Source organism: Bacillus rossius, chromosome 15, assembly GCF_032445375.1.
Source record: "Bacillus rossius redtenbacheri isolate Brsri chromosome 15, Brsri_v3, whole genome shotgun sequence".
Lineage (NCBI taxonomy): Eukaryota > Metazoa > Arthropoda > Insecta > Phasmatodea > Bacillidae > Bacillus > Bacillus rossius.
Genome location: NC_086342.1, coordinates 24,355,915 through 24,374,764, shown reverse-complemented (window position 1 = coordinate 24,374,764; position 18,850 = coordinate 24,355,915). Strand labels below are relative to the sequence as shown.

At 36.9% G+C, this 18,850-nt stretch overlaps 1 protein-coding gene across 1 annotated transcript in view; it reads left to right on the top strand.

Annotated features, from left to right (window-relative positions):
- The window catches only part of LOC134539581 (uncharacterized), an 828,445-nt gene that overhangs the window by 769,308 nt on the left and 40,287 nt on the right, over positions 1 to 18,850 (top strand). The window contains exon 4 of the mRNA XM_063381738.1: positions 1,509 to 1,639. Within this exon, the coding sequence (XP_063237808.1) occupies positions 1,509 to 1,639 (131 nt within the window). The remainder of the gene's footprint in view (positions 1 to 1,508; positions 1,640 to 18,850) is intronic.

Below are 18,850 nucleotides of genomic sequence, written 5' to 3'. Positions count from 1 at the left end.
ATCCGCCATCTTGGATCTGATATCCGTCACTTTTTCGATTCTGATAGCAAGTCCACCATCTTGCTGTCGTTTTCTGGAGGACACCATCTTGGATGACATCACGACCACCATATTGTTTTTTTTCTGTTCTTCTAAAGGTCGTCATCTTTGATACCGACATCTTTTTTCTGCTGATTGTTACTAGAGAGCGCCAGATTAGCTCTGTCTTATGTAAATAGGGTCGATGTTCCTATACCTACCAGTGTTGTGGTGGTCCTTATGGACATATTAAATTTAATTTTTTATACAAAATGCATTGCATCCGAGGTTATTCAAACTATGATAGCTCGGTAATGTGAGTTGGCAAACATACGTATTTTACCACACAGGCATTGAGACATTTACCAGACGAAAAATTTAATAAGGTATATAAAAAATAACACACATTCGGACAAGCGGGTGTACCTGGCGGCTGCAAAAAAAATTCACTTCACCTCGCTCGTCACCCTCCAAACACCACACCTAAATCACACTTTAGGGACTCAAATCATTTGCTTTCACTCCCAACACAGACAATATACAAAATCACAACTAGAGTTATAGCGGCCAGCAATCTGTCTCCGTTCTTGGTAGGCAGTATGGTTGATTGGCATTCCATGGTAATGAAAGGGGGCATGGTGACGGGGTAGTGATGGACGTTGTGCTTTATGAACACAGCTGTACCACGACCTGAGTCGTTCCGGTACAAGCGATATCCCTTCACACTTATGCGATGGTTAGGGGAAAGGACTGTTTCATTCGCCAGTGCAACTTGTACTCCATAAGTGTGCAGGGCCTCGCGAAACTCGTGGATTTGTGAACGTAGGCCATTAGCATTCCAGTATAGTATATTAAATGGTCCCTGCCGACAGTCGGTTGTTTCTGTGTTGTCTGGCACGTTTGTCCGTCTCATGTCAGTCATGTGTGGGAGCTGACGTGTAATACACTGACAGGGCCTTCATGAATATGTGTAGCCTCTGCCCTGGGTCGCTGACGCCTCACAGTTGGACTAGGAAAGGTTTGAAAGCAGAGAACATTCGTACGAAGTCAATTTCCTGTAGCAAGTCGAAGAACTCCGCGAAGCTGGGCTCGCTAGAGCTCTGCGTGCGAGCCGGGGCAGTGTGCTGGCACACAATGTGATGATTTTGCTGTTGCGTTAATATTTTTTGTATTAGTGATAATGAAAATAACGAGAAAAAAATGTTTGAATAAAATACATTTTAACTAAACCATTATTAATGTGTTCCAAATTCTTACCTATAATCCAGAAAGCTACAATATGATACATCCGAACAAATAATCTATATTCATTTATATAAGTTTACAAGTACAATGGCAAAGTTGTAGTTGTTTATACATCTAGACATTTTCTCAATAAAAAAAAACGTATTCTAGAAATGAGTGTTTAGTGACGAAGAGAGGACGGTAGAAAGAGACTCGAATGGGGATTCGAACGGGAACCAGCTACAGGAGTGTGGGTATGTTTGCAGTGGTGCCATCCTCGGGCATCAGCTGCTACATGTGCGGCCAGTACACGGACGGAGTGGGCTCCATCACGCCGTGCCTCAACCTCACGGCGGCGAACCTCAAAGAGTGCCCGGAGAGCGCGAACTTCTGCATCGTGAGTACAGTCGCCGCTCCAGCTGATGGGGTAGTGCCCTAACTGCTACGCCGCTTCAAATACGTGCTTTCCCTATGATCTTAAAAATAAATTTAAAGCATTTGTAACTATAGTAGTTAGGTTATGGGGCTCCGGGGACAGGAGTGCCGGGTGCAGGATTCAGGATTGACCTTCGACATCTGACGTCACTTCTGGCCGCCATCTTGGATTACGTAATTTCACGACCATCATTTTGTCTAGAATGTTCTGCCATTTTTAATTCTAGAACTTTCTATTATGTCAAACCTTTGAGATATGATGTATGGCAAGATGTAATAGGAGGAGGAGGAGGTGGAGGAGGGCTTTAAGCATACATCTTTGTAATCAAAGATGGCGGCCGGAAGTGACGTCATAGGTCAAAGGTCACCAATCCTGAATCCTGAATCCTGCACCCGGCACCCCTGTCCCTGGAGCCCCACAACCTAACTACTAACTATAGTAATTCATTATTTAGAAATTGTTTCATTACGTTGATAAATATGTATTTAATAGTTAAGAGAAAATTTAAGACACATCTTTAAACTTAGTGCATGTAGTATGGTATGTCGTTAATTTCGTTAAATTTTTTTGTTCTTTTGGACGAATGTGTGTGTCCTTTTTTAATAAATGTGTGTCCAATATGTGTCCTTTTTGACGAATGTGTATCCTATTTGTGTCCTTTTCGTTGATCGTGCATCGTCAAGCCTGTACTCAGGACTGATGACATTGTCCAGCACCTCTTGGTTCTGTTTCAAGCGTAAAGCATTTAATAGATATCGTCCAAGAAGGCCTAGCGGTTCGGATTTGCTTGGTCTGTACGATTTACATTGTACATGAACTAGTTGAAAGATATGACAAGTATCGAAAAAAGGTCTCGTGATTCGGTTCGCTTGACATAGTACCTATATGCCCGATTTTGGACATGACCTTTCCGAAACGTATGTCAAGTATTGAAAACGACCTATTTGGTAGGCGAAGTGATATCGAGTAACATATTCATATTTATACGGAATTCGGTAGGAGTAATTAGGTGAATTGAACGGAAGTCGCATGGAACGAAAATGTGTAAACAAGGTGCAATAATTTGTAGCGAATGGCAGGAACCAAATTTCACAAAGCCAAAAGAATACTTTAAAGTATTTAAACAAGATGGGCAATGTTTTAAAAAAAATTCCCGTGTCGAAAATCAGGTCCAAAGCCGGGGTTTGGTATTTTTCCAAAGGTTCTTTTTCGCTTTTATTAGATGCATTTCATTATTGAGTCTTAAAATTCCGCTCTGCATATCGAAAATTCGAGTCAACGTAGCTGCCCTGACATCAAATTCTAGATGCGGAAGCGGAAACTACGTATAATTAGTGTCCAGAAATATAGTTGAAAATACATTTTTTGTCCATTACAGTAACTTATCATTTTCAAACTAAGTTTAAACTGAAAAAATTCGCAAGCAACATCAGTTTAATAAAGTTCTTTCTTCTACATTATAATATTTCGAAAAGACTTCCTGTGTAAAACTTAATTAATTAACGTTCGTTTATATTCATAAAAAAATACTTCTTACAGTAAGTTTCAAGTTCTAAAAAAAACGTTTCAGTGTTTACTGCAGTGATAATTTGTAAAAAGAATTTCACATTCAACGAATGCATTAAATGGCGTTCTCGATTGTGCGTATGTATTTGTAAATAAATATCTTTAATTCTCTAGTTTCACGCACTAGTTTTAGGTTAACATTAGTGATTTGTTTGGGTAATTAAAACGTGACTGCTGCCGACAGTTGTGTAAACTTCGTGCCCTGATTAGTTCCCAAAGTGAAGCACGAACAATTTGTTAATAACTTCAAAGACAAACAAACCCAGAGAGCTTGGGGTGTTCGTCTCTTAAATTACTCCCTCTTATCCTGCCTGCAAGAAGCAAGCTCAAAATATAACATGAGCCGTTTATGTTGATATTCCGGTTCGTGTGTTTTGCCTTGAGTTCTAGCAGAGGTTCTTAGGGAATGTAAGATTTATTTTTCCTTTTAATTGGGTATTGTGTACAAAAATTATTTTCTACCTTTTTATGTTTTTGCGAGTCAAATAATTGCATATAACTTACACGTGTCTTGATTTAAAGCATGAATAGGTTATTTCATTTTGGTGAGTAAACTACTGCTAACATGACTTATTAAGAGTCAAATTAGTGTATTATGCTGATGGCTTATCATTGTAATGCACCGTGACTCATTTAAAATCACCGCGAAATAATTTATTTGTAAATGGCCATACCCATTTTGGTATCTGCTGGGTGAGTTTAACTGTTACCAATTGAACTTACCTAACTATTTTTGACTGCTTGAATCTAGATCACTTTATCAGCAAGCACTGATCAGCTATTTAGTCTGCAATAGTTAATAACTAAATCCAGAGGTAATGTCTGTGATTTAAGAGATCTCTGTCTCGAAACAACTGAGCTATTTAAAATTTAATAATACTTTTTTGAAAGCAAAATAATTAATAATTAATATCAAGTGCCTAACGTTATATAAATCAATTAATAAACAATTTTTAACCAACTTTTAGACTTTTGAAATACTGAGCAGCAGCGTAATTTCTTAGCTGAGGAATCATTATGTTCTTTATTATATTGTGGAAAGTATTGTTTTTCTCAATAACAAGAATATATAATATTATTGTTAATACTTGTAATTCTATTCAAAGCAATAGAGTATTAAAATACATTGGGCATTTTTTTGTGTAAATTTTATGTATTTTATGGTGTGTATAGAGATAGTTACATACTGCAAGAACATCAAGAGGAATACTATTTTAAAGAGTGAATAGAATATAAAAAACTACAATAAATAACACTATATACTATACCTTTTACACTGCATTTCACTTACTTCAACCTCTTCAGTTGATATTTTGTATATACTGGAAGACATAGTGTGTTACAGACTTTTACATTAATGAGTTAAAGATTACAAGTTAAGTTAATTATTATTTTTTGCTGAAAAGGTAACTTTGTTACTTTTATATACGTAGCTAACATTTAATTTAAGATTTAGTTTTTGGAAACGTTTAAGTTATTATTTGATATGCCAGCATTTTAAGACATACATTTTCAAATAAGAAGACATTTGACATAGTTGCATTATAAAGTGCACGATTCTATAGTAGAATATATACGTCTATGATATTACCGCTATTTTCACAAAGCAAGGAAGATAGTTGTAACTTCATTTCTTTGTGTTTTAATGCTAACTATGGAAAAATTTAACGTGTTAAATTTGAGTGTATTATAATCAAAAAATTAACATTGACCGTTGGTCGCATATATGTATTAAGTATCTTCGAATAACTAAAATATAAACAAACTATTGCAACTAAAAAAAATTAAATTTAAATGCTTCTTCGGTTAATACATACATTCTGAAATGTTTACTTCAGTATCTATGTTTATTGCACCGTAATCATAAACATTTAATCATTGTATTTTATCAACACCATATATTTCCAAAAAAAATTAATTTTAACTTTAACGTAAATTATTATTTAGAGTAACTTAACTTTCCAACGTTACTTTTAATTTATACATAAAATTAAATGCAAACTAAAAAAAGAAGACATGAACAGGGCAAAATTTTTATGCTTGCATTTTATTAATTTGCTTATTTTTAAAATACAGTACTCACTTATTTCTTTAAATGTTAAATATTTATGTGGTTTTTCAAAGTCACCAAAATTTTTGTCACATTCTAAAGTGAAACTTTTGACAGCCTAAGTCACTGGTATATTTATTTATAGACTATGAAAATCTATAAAAATAGAAGTTTCTACCAGTCACGTGAACAAACGTATCAACCTTCATATGCACGCATAATGAGCATGCTCTTTCTTCTCATCAAATTAACAGCCACAAATTCTGAACTACGTCCATGCATATGTAAATTATATTGATGTTAATAGTTACAGAATATTTATAACGAGTAAATACTTATAAAAATACAAACCATCGTTTTTTTAACCATCATTTTTGTTTTAATATTCAAATTTCATAATGTTATTAAAATAGTACATTTTACTAGTATAAATTAATGTTATTTAATAATGGTAGGGTGTTAACATACTTTCTATAGGTACGTTCTCCGAAGTGCGTTTTAAGTAGTAGTATCTGTTTTCCCGAGGAAAAATAAAATACTCCTGGGATATCCTATCGTTCAACGTGGGGCAAGTGTTGCATGTTTTTTTTCCTTCCCCTTTTGGTCTTTCGTAAGTGCCAGTCCATTAAGCAACACGCTGTTTGTCTATTTACACCCTACTCCTCTTCCATTTCTTCTCCTCCTCCTCCTCCGTCTCTCACTTCCTACTTCTCTTGACATCCCCACACCAAGAAGAAAAAGTGCAGCAAGGGAGTAAAAAAAAATACCCACTCCGCCCGAACGACCTAAGAAAACACATTCCGCATTCGTTTCCAAACTAAAAACCCACTTGGCCCAGTGCAGGGATCGTCTTCTCGGAGTTGCCCGCATGCAAACGAATATCGACGTTCCAATAAACAACGGGGCGTGTTCCTGCTCGTGGATAACAAAGAGCCGGGGCGTTTGTCTCTCGTAACAAAGTTAGCTCGGTCAAGTCCGCCGCCCCAACCGCCCCCCCCCCCCCCCCCCAACTCCTGTGCAAGAATTCCAGTGAGGCATCACTCGGCAACCAGATTTCTCTCTCTCCTTCCCGCAAATAGAATTTTGATTTCGACGAGTTTTAAAACTGCGAATTCGTGATACTTGTTACGAACTTTAGGCTACAATAGGATCGTCAGCATCCGAAAACAACTATTGAGTTGTGAACTTTACGTTAACCAAAGTGGGTTTTCTTTTTCGTACCACAAAGTCTGAGGTTCCTCAGAAAATTTTCAGTCAAGTTAATAAATTGTTAGAACCAGCAAAAATTCCGTAATATTCATACAATTAAGTATACGATTTTAAATACATATACGGTATATTTAGTATTTTCTTTTAACATTTGTTTGCTTCTTTTGGTATTTAACACTATTATTAAAAAAATATATAATTCAAATTAAAAAGACATTGGAAAAAAATATAATCGAGGTTGTTTACATTAATTTACTGAGAATCTACTAGCACCACACTAACTGAGCTACTTTGTTAACACTAGTGCTAGCGCATTAATTTTTTTTTTAATGTGAGCGAATGATGTGAAAACATTTAACAACCAAATTTGTGTGTTGACCAAATTTGTTCGGTTGCAAATAAACTTATAATATGAAACTCGGACACGAAATTTAACGTACAATTCTTAAAAATAATGCCGAGCGTGATAAATATACGAAAATAGTGTTTTCAGCTACATTTCTTACTCTAAAAACACGTAGTTTTTGCATCCGGCGCTAGAATTCGCTGCCGGAACCGTTAGGTCTGCTACAGAATAATTCAATTTGCAGAGCAAAAGGTTAATCTATATATTGAAACGACTCCAATAAAATCGAAAAGATTTGGAGAAAAAAAAAAACTAAACACCGAATTGGACCTGATTTTTCGACGCCTACCAAATGCCGTACACCGAGAGCTAAGCTGTTAACACATGAATAAAAATTTATTTACGTTTAAAATATTGTCTGGAAAGCATAGACGAAGGAAAAAATCACGGTATGAAAGTGGCGTGTCACACATTTATCCCGACTGCCAGCCCAGCATATATACACATGTGTTTCTTCAGAGGTCATGAAAAATTTATCTTTGAGAGAGAGAGAGAGAGAGAGGGGGAGAGAGGGAGAGAACATCTAAACGGAATTTTTGAGGTCGAAAATATAGCTGCGGATTAGGGTGTTCTATCTCTGTCTACACGCCTATGCCTAATGCAACGCGAAATATGCTTTATTACATAACTTCCGCATCCCCGCAGTATGTTTCCTGGCCACACAATTCGCAGCCGGAACACGTAGTAGTCTACACGCGATGTTGCCACTCCATCTGCGCTGCAGACCCACGCTGCAGACCCACGCTGCAGACACTAGCTTGGGCTTTAGCCTCGTCCTGCAACGTAAAACATCATGCGTAATGCATACATTAGGTATATGCATCTCAGTGTTCCACTCTTACTGTGACAGCTTGCTTGATTACAATCAACGAATAAGTGAAAGTGATTGAAAATTTTATATATATATTGAAGGTAAGCATAATGTCAGAAGACTGCATGGATAAATAAGATTGTTACCCATAATCATTACATTGAAATAATTTTACGACATGAAAAGTTTTGGGGTGTTGTAGAACTTTAAAACTTTCAGTCTATTCATCCACTTTAGTGGAGTTAAAGAAATTCGGAATGTGTGGGTTACTGTATACCTACATTCTAGTGAACATCATAATACATGGCTATGAAATAAATTTTAATTTACTTATTTTGATCATCCCAAAGTCCAATTTTCTTATATATAATTTTTTAATTGCGAGTCAGCCATTGGTACTTGGTTGTTTCGTAGAAATGCAGTGATTTCTTCTGCTTCATCAGGGGCAAGGTGACCCTGGGATCGCTTTAATAACTGCTCCAATCAGGACTTAGTGGTGGTAAAGGACAATTGTGAGGTGGAGTAGCTTCACAGTGGGTTACCAAAAGGATTGGTTCACAGTTAGCTATTAGTTCGCACAACTTAAAACCTTCAGTTTTTAAATCGAGGTTGGCCACCCTTACTGGCACAATCTCCCAAGCATTTGTAATGGTGGAAATGATCAGGAATCTCTCCATCCTATTTTCATTTCTGGCTAGATGATGATACCACTATGGTCTCCTTGTATTCAGGTTGTTTTTATCTGCCCATTATTACTGGCCAGAAGTGAAACAGTTTCATCAACTACTACCCGCATAATTGTTTGTAAGTAAATAATGCTTCTCCTAGCCCTCTCATTTTCAATGCTTGACCTTCCATGTCAAGAAAATATCCATATTATTTCATGATGTAAATTCCAAAGACATCTTATCAGTAATATCAGCAACAATAAGTGTTTGCAAAAATATCCACGTCCGTATTTTTACCTCTAAATTCTGCTGTCTATGAACAGACGATGATTCTTTAGTTGTTGTTTCCAGCTTTATCTGGGAGTGGTGGTCTTCTCCAAGTGTTCCTTATTAATGATAACTGTGCGATCTATAGATGCTGATGCTCCAGTCTCGACGGTTAGTAAGCACTGTCTGCTGTTTACCCATCCATTTAATAACAGACTGTAGTTTACTCTACGGATTTTAATGCAAACTTGTTCCTGAAAGTATTTCCAAATTCTTTGTGATACAAATTCGTGAAATTTATTATCATTGGTTTTTAAAAAAAATTAAGCAGTAATAACTTAATTATAAGAAAGAGTTATGCTTGAATAAAATGTCACCAAAATTTCATTACGACTATATGTCAGACTGTCTAAACGTTAAAAAGAAGTAGGAATATGTTTTATTTGAGGTTATTGCAGCAACTTCATTTGTTTTGTTTTTATACGTTACAATCCTTAGAAGTTTGCTTATAACTAAACAAATCACGTTGACTTTAGAAACAATGATTTGTGGTAAATTTTACAAGTAGTTTTACTTGTTTTTCGTAAAAGAGTATCTATTCAACCAAACACTCAAGGTTCATATTTGCTAATTATGTAAGTTACAATTTTTTGTAAGTACACACTTTTGAATGATTTACGCTAAAGGCTACAAAATTAACCTGAAATTTGGACTACGGAGTGAGGATTAGAAACAATTAGCTTGAAAGCCTTACGGCAGTATCTGTACAGTGTGTGAAGAGTTGGGCAAGTAGTGTCACTGCTCTGATACAAATTAAGGTTATTTTACGGAGTTTTTAATGAAAACAGCTTCTCAATAAACGAAGTTCTCTTCGTAGTTCCAGATAACTGCATGAATTACCCTGAATTCCTACTTCCGTGTTCAGTAAATTAATGAAAGTTGGGTAATCATGCACGTTGTAGATATAAGCTTTCTATCTGTAGACTTAATGCGCCAAGAAGATCTTGACATTCATGTTCAATGTAAGAAAAACACTATCCTTAAAGTTACATTCACGTATATCCCTGTGCTCTGTAACTAGTATTAAGTGTAAATTTGTATGAAATGTTTACACAGTGTAGTGGCCTTATTTAAAACTTGCCGGTTTCAAAACTGACTTAGTTCCAGCTGTTTTAGGGCAGAATATCTTAATACAAATAAGGCTCAAAAATAATTTTGAATCTTAATTTTTTTGAGAAATCTTTGCGCAATTTTATCTTTGTGATAAAAACTCTTTATATTATAAATTTTAGTAAGAACGATTTACATATAGCACGAATTCACCGCATGGAAAGTAACTTGAGTAAATTTTGTGAGTTAACATACCTTTAGATGTTGATCGAATTATGGGTTACTTTTCCGGTACGAAAATGAGAAGACTTCATGTCAAAAACTTCTAATATACTTTATAAACCAAAATAAACACATTAAAATACTTCAAACCTAATAACATCACGGAACATCAACTTAAACCGCAAATCACATAAACTCATCGAAGAATATTCCAAAAAAGTGTCCTTGATGCTACCAATGTTCACAGCAGAATTAAAAATTTTGAGTACCAACGGTTTGAAGTGACATTGAATATGTTCGAGAGTTTAAATGTTGATCTTTCGTTTACTTGATTTAAAACTGACTTCAAAAATATCATTAAAGATTATAAAAGTCAAAATGCATTTTTTTTGTGTCATCTTTAAAAATGTATGTTTAACACTATATGCAAAACAATGCTTACACCAATAATGGTTATGGGTTTTGTTGGTAACGATGATATACATTCCATCGGGATCTGCATCATCGCTGACGATATCTCCGCAGTCGATGGTATAGCTTCCATCAAGGTCTTCGTGGTTGTCGTCGACGATGCCAACAGGATGTGCTTCAGTCATCTTCGCTGCTGTCAGGGTTCCTGTAGACAATGATAAAACTTTAATCGAGTTCACTGTTAAAGATGTTAAGATGCCATCAAGATATAAAAGAAATGATAATTATGTGATTTATGTATCTGATAAGTCAAATTAGGTTATCCTTACACAGTCAGGACAGTAAAAAACTAAAAGTCCTTTCGTCTGGGACTCGCATTATATACCCGTGACCGATCGATTAATATAATGGTCAAAACAAGAACCATTTACTGTATAATACACGAGTCAAAACCACATTCAAAAAAGGAAGGGGTCTCAAAATAAGGAAGCACATTTGGAAGCAAATTTGACAAAAAAAAATGGTCACACAATACACACAGAGGACACGAGGTGTACATACAAAGGACACGCAATTAACACACGCCACACACACAGGACACGCTCAAAAAGGAAGTATCGGATCACATCCTTCAAGAAAAGGCTCTGTTTCTTCCGTAATGAGCTGGAAGAAGGCGAGTGCAGGATGGTTAGCCCGATGGAAAAAAAAAAGATACTGTATCAGGCAACTTTAAATCTTTAGTTGAAAACTGTCCGCAGACTCTGAAGTTGTAGAGACGATTATCTAGAATTTTCAAAAGATTATTACAGAAGAAAATTTGACGTTATATCAGGTGTATGACTGTGATGAAACAGGACTAAATTATAAGATGTTAATTTCTAAGACCTTTGTCTCTAAAGAAGAAAAGGCGGCACCATCTTAAAAAATCAAGTGATGACCAAAAACTGAAGCTAACGGTCATCGGTAAAGCTGTCAAGTCTGGAGCATAAAAAAAATCACAATCTGAATTGCCTGTTATTTACACCTATCAGAAATCAACGTGAATGGATAAAACCGTTTTTAAAAATTGGTTTCTTCATGAGTTTGTGTCCAAAAAAAATAACCTACGAAAGTGATTTTTACACTAGACAACGCAGGGTGACACCCTGATGAAGAACTGACTTGTACTGAATCCGAGCTATTTTTTTGCCACCAAACGTCACTAGCCTGATACAGCCCATGGACTAAGGCGTATTAGAAATCATGAAGAAAAAAAAAGTATCAACGTCGTCTGCTACAGTCTGTGCTGCAAGCAGCGGAAGTTTAAGTGACAGTAAGCAATTTTCTTAAGAAAATTATGATGAAAGATGTTTATTGGATGGCCGAATCTTGGAATGAAGAGAGGGCTAAAACTGTGAACAAATCCTGGAACAAAATTTTAAAACCAAGAAGTGAACAAGACGACGCAGATGACGATTTGTCCTTATTAGAGCTCGTCAAAAAGATTCTTGGTTGTGAGAACACAGACGTCAGTGAAGTTGGCTGAGTGGTTGAACAATGATGAGAAATTTGATTCTGCTGTCATCGAAATGGTATCTGTGCCAAATGAAGGAAGCTGTGCTGCGGCTGTACCAGTGAAGACTCTCACAGACGGACTGGCGGCATTGGAGGCAGCGCTACGCTACATTGAGCAGCAATCTGGAGGCGACCTCAAACGACACCCTTCTACTTAGACCAGGGTTTCCCAATCTTTTTCACTCCGCGGCGCACATACATGTTTACTATTTTGTCTCGGCGCCCTAACCTATTTTGCTCGTCGAAATGATAGGTACAATGATACTAGTTAGGTAGATAAGCACAAAAATTAAAATATCCACATTATGAATCTGAACTGTATATTTATATTTATAAGAATATAAAACTTATACAAAAACATTCAAGGGAGACTTGAGAAAAACAAAAATAAAATACAATAGCTACCTAGGCTAGTCAATGTGATGGGTGAGCTCTACTTGAAGTCCCGCCCGCGAAATGCGCTCCGACCCTTGAGGCGGACTAGGGGAGGGAGGGGATAGTGTTGCGGGAGGGGTCCGTCTGACCTTGGGTAGCTCACATTTTTACCGGGACCACAGTTGTCTCGGGCGTGTAGTAGATCAGTATCGGCGAGTGCGCAAATGAGCGTAGCACTACGCGAGCGCTAGAAATTTAAATTGTTTATTTTGTACCCGCGAACACTTAAGTTTAGGTTTCGGAGAATGGTAAAGAGAATCGCTTCACGGCGCCCTTCTTAACTTTCTGCGGCGCACACTTTGGGAGCTTAGACGATGGCATCACGTCATTGCTTTAAAGCGTTGCTTACTTTGAAGCAGAACACCTTGGACAGTTGTTTTTTTTTTAGTTATAACACGATTAATGTATGTAGTATGTATCTGTAATTTTAATATTTGCACATTAAATTTGACTTCGTTTTACACATGTAGTTGAAAAGTCCGTTCTTTTTTTCCGTGTAATCGATTTATGTTTGTAATCAGAGGTATCATCAGCCCCAATTACCTCGGATTATCGCGACTCTACTGTATTACGTTTATAATTTGAGCTTCGTAGTATTTACAACATCTGTTAATCATACTTCGAACCACAAAAACGTATCGTCGCACACAACGGAAAAAAAAAGGTCTTTTAAAAAGATTGGAAAGAGGCTTGATACCTTGAATGCCGTATTTCAAAGAGATACGACTTGGCAGGCATAAATAAGACTTTTGAATTCAAACCCTCTCTTAAGTACCTTTTTATAAATATAAATCAATTATTCCCAGCGTCTGCACAAATAGAAATGTTCTCTCTACTGTCAGAGACACTGGAGGTACGATCCGAATCTCGAATTTTCTTTTTTCCGCGTGTCTGCGCGGAAATCCAGTTCGCCGAAGGAGAGGGAGAAGGGGGGGGGGAGGTCCGTCAAAGAGCCGCCTCACGTGCGGAATAATTCGTACGGGAGCGAGGGGGAGGGGAAAAAAATCTGAAATTCAAATGAGGGTTGGCGCGTGATTACGACACCTCAGTCGGACCTATTTCTAACAATCCTCAACAACCCGCACGGCCTGGCCAATCAAAATTTCCAATTCTAGGACAACCTGTTTCGGATATTTCGAGAGATCTGCAGCATTACTGATTGGCACGTAAAAATTTTTTTTTCGATGAACTCGCCCTGCCTACAAATTGGATTATTTTAAATGGCGGGAAAAAAAACCGGAAAAGTAGTTACGGGAGTAAAAGTTTCTCCTTTCAAAAAGAAAATAAAAATTGTGCTAAGCATATTTTAATAGGATCAGTTTACCTAACAAAATTTAAGTTGAATTATTCTTAGTAACTTCACTAACTACTAACTAAAACTAAATTTTCACCTCCCCATGTGTTATTATCGAGCACCATAATATTTCAACAGATTTAACTTTGTTTAAAAAAACATGTTGTAGTTATTGTGAGCCATAAATTCGTTACTTTAACTAACTATGATTAAAATCTCTATTCTAAACGGAATTTGTTTAAGAGAAGCGTAAGGATAATACATGTATGCAGTCAGCTTTATTCCGGTGTTAATTTTCCCATCGTTCAGTGATGTCTTTTTTTGTGTGTAAATGTTACAGTTCTGTTAAATACAGTGCTATTATGTAAGTATTCAACGCCAGTCAAAAAAACCAAAACTCATTTACAATGCCTCTTGCGGCTAGAAAATCCACATCCTACCATGGCGATACAGGTTCAATGGCGTGGCAGCTCACTTGAGTTCGACACTTCGAAAACGAGGTGTACGCTGATGTTTTTTTATCGGAATTCTCCTGTTTACCGCCACATACTCTTTCCTTCGCCACTCCAATTCAGGGCCTTCTGCCGAGCTCCCTTCGAGAAATATTGATTCTCAGCAATTAACATTAATTATTTTTCCTAACATTTTCACTAAGTATTATTTATCCATACGGATAATAAAATTTATCTAAGTAGTATACAAAAGTATTTCCGAGCCCAGGAGTAGGAGTGTGAACTGTGAATGGGGTCAGTGACCGACCGCCATGACGTCACAGCAGCCATCTTGGATGACTGTGAACTTGATTGACCCCGGCGGTCATTTTGAATCCGCGATTTGGGATTCCACTATTTTGTTTTACCGGAGTTTTGATTTCTCTTAGAATCGAATGCCCCACACCTCTAACATTGCACTTTTCATTTTAGGCCGTCATCTTGAATATCTGTATTTTTATACTAATAAATCGGGGGAAATTTTAAGATTAATAAAAAAAATTAAATTCTAATATAAAAACGTTCCACCAACTTAGATTCTAGAATGATTATTGTGCTTGATTAAATTTGAAGTTTAAATCATATATCTTAAAACTATATTCACCCCTTTTCACACCTAATGGCTGCAATTTCCCAAATGGTAAAATTGTAGGTTTTTAGTTTTCGTATGTTTATTATGGTAGACAAAATATTTTACTGTGCTTAATAATTTAATTCGTAGATATTACTGATCAAAATATACGTACCCCTTCTTAATTTTTAAAACATACTTACCCCTTTTCACCCCTTACGGGTTGAATTTCGCAAAATATAAAAAAATTTAAGTTTTCGTATGTTTAATTTGGATATCAAAATCATTAATTACGCCTAATTAAACTCGGATATATAATTATTAGCCGTTTTTCACACTTTAGATGTTGAAATTCAAATATAAATACTGTAGTGGGTATTTTTCGAATTTTAATTATTAATACCTATTATATTTTCTTTCGCTTGATTAGTTTCAGAGAAATAATTAATCATCGTTTAATCACATTTGCCCTTTTTTCACCCCCTTAAGGGTGAAATTATTTATTTAGATATGACCTAGTTCCAAAGTTAGCCAAAGAGCTTTCCATTAAAAAAAAATGTCATCAAAATCCGTCCAGTAGTTTCCGATTGATTCTCGGACAGACAACAGACAAACTAACAGACAAAACATTTTAATGTAAATAGCCATTTGCAATATGTTTTTCATCATTTCAAATAATTTGCAGGCTTTTTTCCTCAAACTGTTTTATTATTAGTATAGATTATAATATTGATAATTTCTGATATAGTTATACGACGTTTGTTTCGAACTGTCTAACATCATAAACGTGTGTTTAACACTCAATTTCAGTTTTACTACGGTTTGACAGTAACGACCAGCTTTATCTGGTTTAAAATTTCCCAGTAAGTAAAGTTATAAGGTTGCTGTTTTAAAATTGGCACTGACGTAATGTCCTTGTGAGAACAGCTGCAAAGAATTTGAACCCCGTAAGTCTTGTACGATAATGCTATAATTTGGGTCAATATTTGGGAGTATTCCTAAACGTTGGTGGCAAAACTTCTGGAAAGTGTAGAATATAACTTTCCCAGCATTCATTTTTTCTCGGAAGTACATAGGTTATTATAAGTGACTTAAATTTCACTTAGAGCTCAGGAAAACGTAGGAATAGTTTGAGATCGATGCATACAAAACAGAAGTGTTGTCCTGTGGAAAGGATTCTAAACGTCACGTGTTGCTGTAGGTACTGAAATGTTTTCGTAGTAAACAGAAAATTATGTTTCAAAAGACTATCTTACTCATTGAGGCATAAACTTTGCCACAAGAATAAGAAATAAAAAGGTGTAAGATGAATAATTCCCTATCTTATAATTAAAGGGAACAAATTAAAATTGAAAAACTTTACCGGGGGAAAACTAAAACTTTTTCCTTGCTGAACTTAAGTTTTGGAATTTAGCTGTTATAACTCTCACTGAGTGTTTTTTTTTGAATCGGTAACGTTGTTATGATTCTAAAGAAAACAAACTTTTCAAACACAATGAAACTGCAGTAAAACAAATTTTGACTTGGGCTCTTTTAACTCAGTGGTACAAAAATGCTTTTCGGTTTTGCTTTTGCTATTTTTTTAATGGCTTCGTCGAAAAATTTTGGTAAATCATCACGTACGTTGATTTCCTTATGGCCTGTACTCTGTAATTTGTAAGTGAAAATACAAAGGTAATCCGTTTGTTTGATTTGAAGTACGTACTAGTCAGGTGTTTTCGTGTCCAAAAATGTTTGTTTGGGGTTTCGGACAGTGTTATTTTTAATTGAGCACGCGTTCAACCCTTCGGCAAAGACTTGTTTACGGGGGAGTTTTCCTGCACGAGCTGTGGATTCCATCGTTTCATGGGCCCTGTTGGTTGCTGGGTGGTAGGGGGTGGGGGTGTGGAGAGGGGAGTGTCATGGGGACGAGATCCAATCGCCCGGCGCGGTAACCTGGCTTTGAAATTGAAACTGGCCAGCGATTGACCGCTCGCTCTCGCTAAGAGCCGCGATTGACACGCGCGCCAATATCGCGCTCGCCGACACTCTGCGGAAATTAGCGCGGAATGCGGTCGGCGCGCTGTTCGACGATAAAAAGGGGGAGGGGGTTAAGTGGAGAAGAGAGGACAAGAGACATCCCTCATTTCACGCGATAGAAATTTCGTGTGCGAAATACATGTTTTTTCGAAGTTATACTTCTTTAGGCGCGTTATGGAAAAAACGGGAGTGAATTTTCACGATGCACGCGCAGCATGATCCAAAAATTGACTAGAATGAAAAGAGGCATATGTGCTTTTAAATCATATAGTTTAGTGTTTCATGACCGAGGCCACCAAATGGCATGCAGAAGAACTCATGGTATTGAAATGCCATTTCACAAACCACTCAAGATTTAAATAAAGTGTCTGATTATAATAGCTTTTAACAGCCATTAACTTGCCTGTACAAGTTTCGTTCCATGGTTTCTTCTATAACGTGTACTTATAGCACAGTGGGGGGTAAAAAAGAAGGCAAAAGCGGGTGTTTTCACGTAGGTTTTTAGGTATGAAACATTCTGCACGCAGTATTATTGTAAGTGGTATAGGAAAGTGCAAGTAGCCTTTTGTCTGTAATGTTCCACCATAAAATCATAGGATCATCCCTTGAAGTCCGATACAGGCGCGTTATCAACTAGGACACCGCACGCCAGTTCGGTGCCTGGCGCTTAGAGGCGAAGAGGCGTGTGACGCGCGAGCCAGCGTCGCCCTTAGCGACCTCCACGCTGCATCCAATAACCTTAACTCTCGCGTGTTGCGGATGGATGCGCGGCGACGGGCAGAAAGAAGACCGTATGGAGCGGGGATTACAAAAGCGCTCCAATCAGCCGCGAGCGAGCATGAAGGGAAAAAAAGGTCTCTCTGCTGTGGTTTCTCCTCGCTCGGGAGCAGAAGGCAACACAACAGCGGACCACCGCATCGCTGCAGACTGGCTGATAATTCTCCAATAGCATGTCCTCTGATCGAAAATTCGCCGAAGGGGTTCAGAGAGAAAGGAAGGAGGGGAGGATGTAGCGAAAGCTGATTACCTGATTACCAAGCTACAGAACATTTACAAAAACAGAGTACTCAACCCCCCCTCCCAACCCTCCCCCCCCCTGCCCTGTTTTCGGACCCCCTCCCTGTTTTCTGAGCGTTGTTTTAAAACTGTTTCTTTATCCTCGTTAACGCAGTCTACTGTTTGCAGTCAAACATGCACTCTTTTGGGACCTATCTCTCTCTCCGTGCGTTGAAAAGAAGGTTAATGAAAACGCTTTTCTTTGTGCGGCGCTTTTCTTTCACCCGCCCCAGTAACGCTACGGTTCTCGGTAAACTAATTTACGCGATATTTGAAATATAAGCACTAAAGTGGGATTTTATTCCCTGAAATTGTATTATTCATCAAATAGGCTACTTTACAACACACGACGATGGTATGTATAAGTAAATACGTTATTTTTATCGAAGGAGTTTTGTGTTTTAGCCACGGCAGGGTAAAGAAAAACCTTCAACTGTTTTTTTTTTTTTTTTACTTAATGCTTGTTACACTACACAGGTGTGTTCATGAGGAGTTATCGCTATTTATAGTACTTATACCTTAGCAAAATTTAGACACGATGTGCATATAAATTTGAGTCTTAATCCTGATATTTACAGAAAAATTTGCACCATTAAAAATATAACGAATACCATTTAACACATTCAGAGGCAAACAGTGATGTATTATCATAACGTATTGTTTACAATTGGGCATTAGAATCAGCATGTAACAAACTTGAAGAAAAAATTTTTCTTCTATTCCATGCTTATGTACCGCACATGTTGCTCCTAATGGCTGCACAAGGCAGTCTTTGGTTTCTGTAGAGGGATGAATGATAACGTATTTATGAAGTTTTCTGATGAACAGTGTTCTTATCCATTGCCATACGCGATGAGTTTTTCGTTGTAAGACCATTACGAGTTTGTTGAGATACTCTGTCAATATTGGGGGATAGAAACCACACAGAAAAAAAAAATTCTGTGCATTTACAAATGATTTATTTGGAAACCAGTTGCTAAAATACTGTTTGAAATACTACAAGAAATATATTGTAACTTTGTTCAACACATG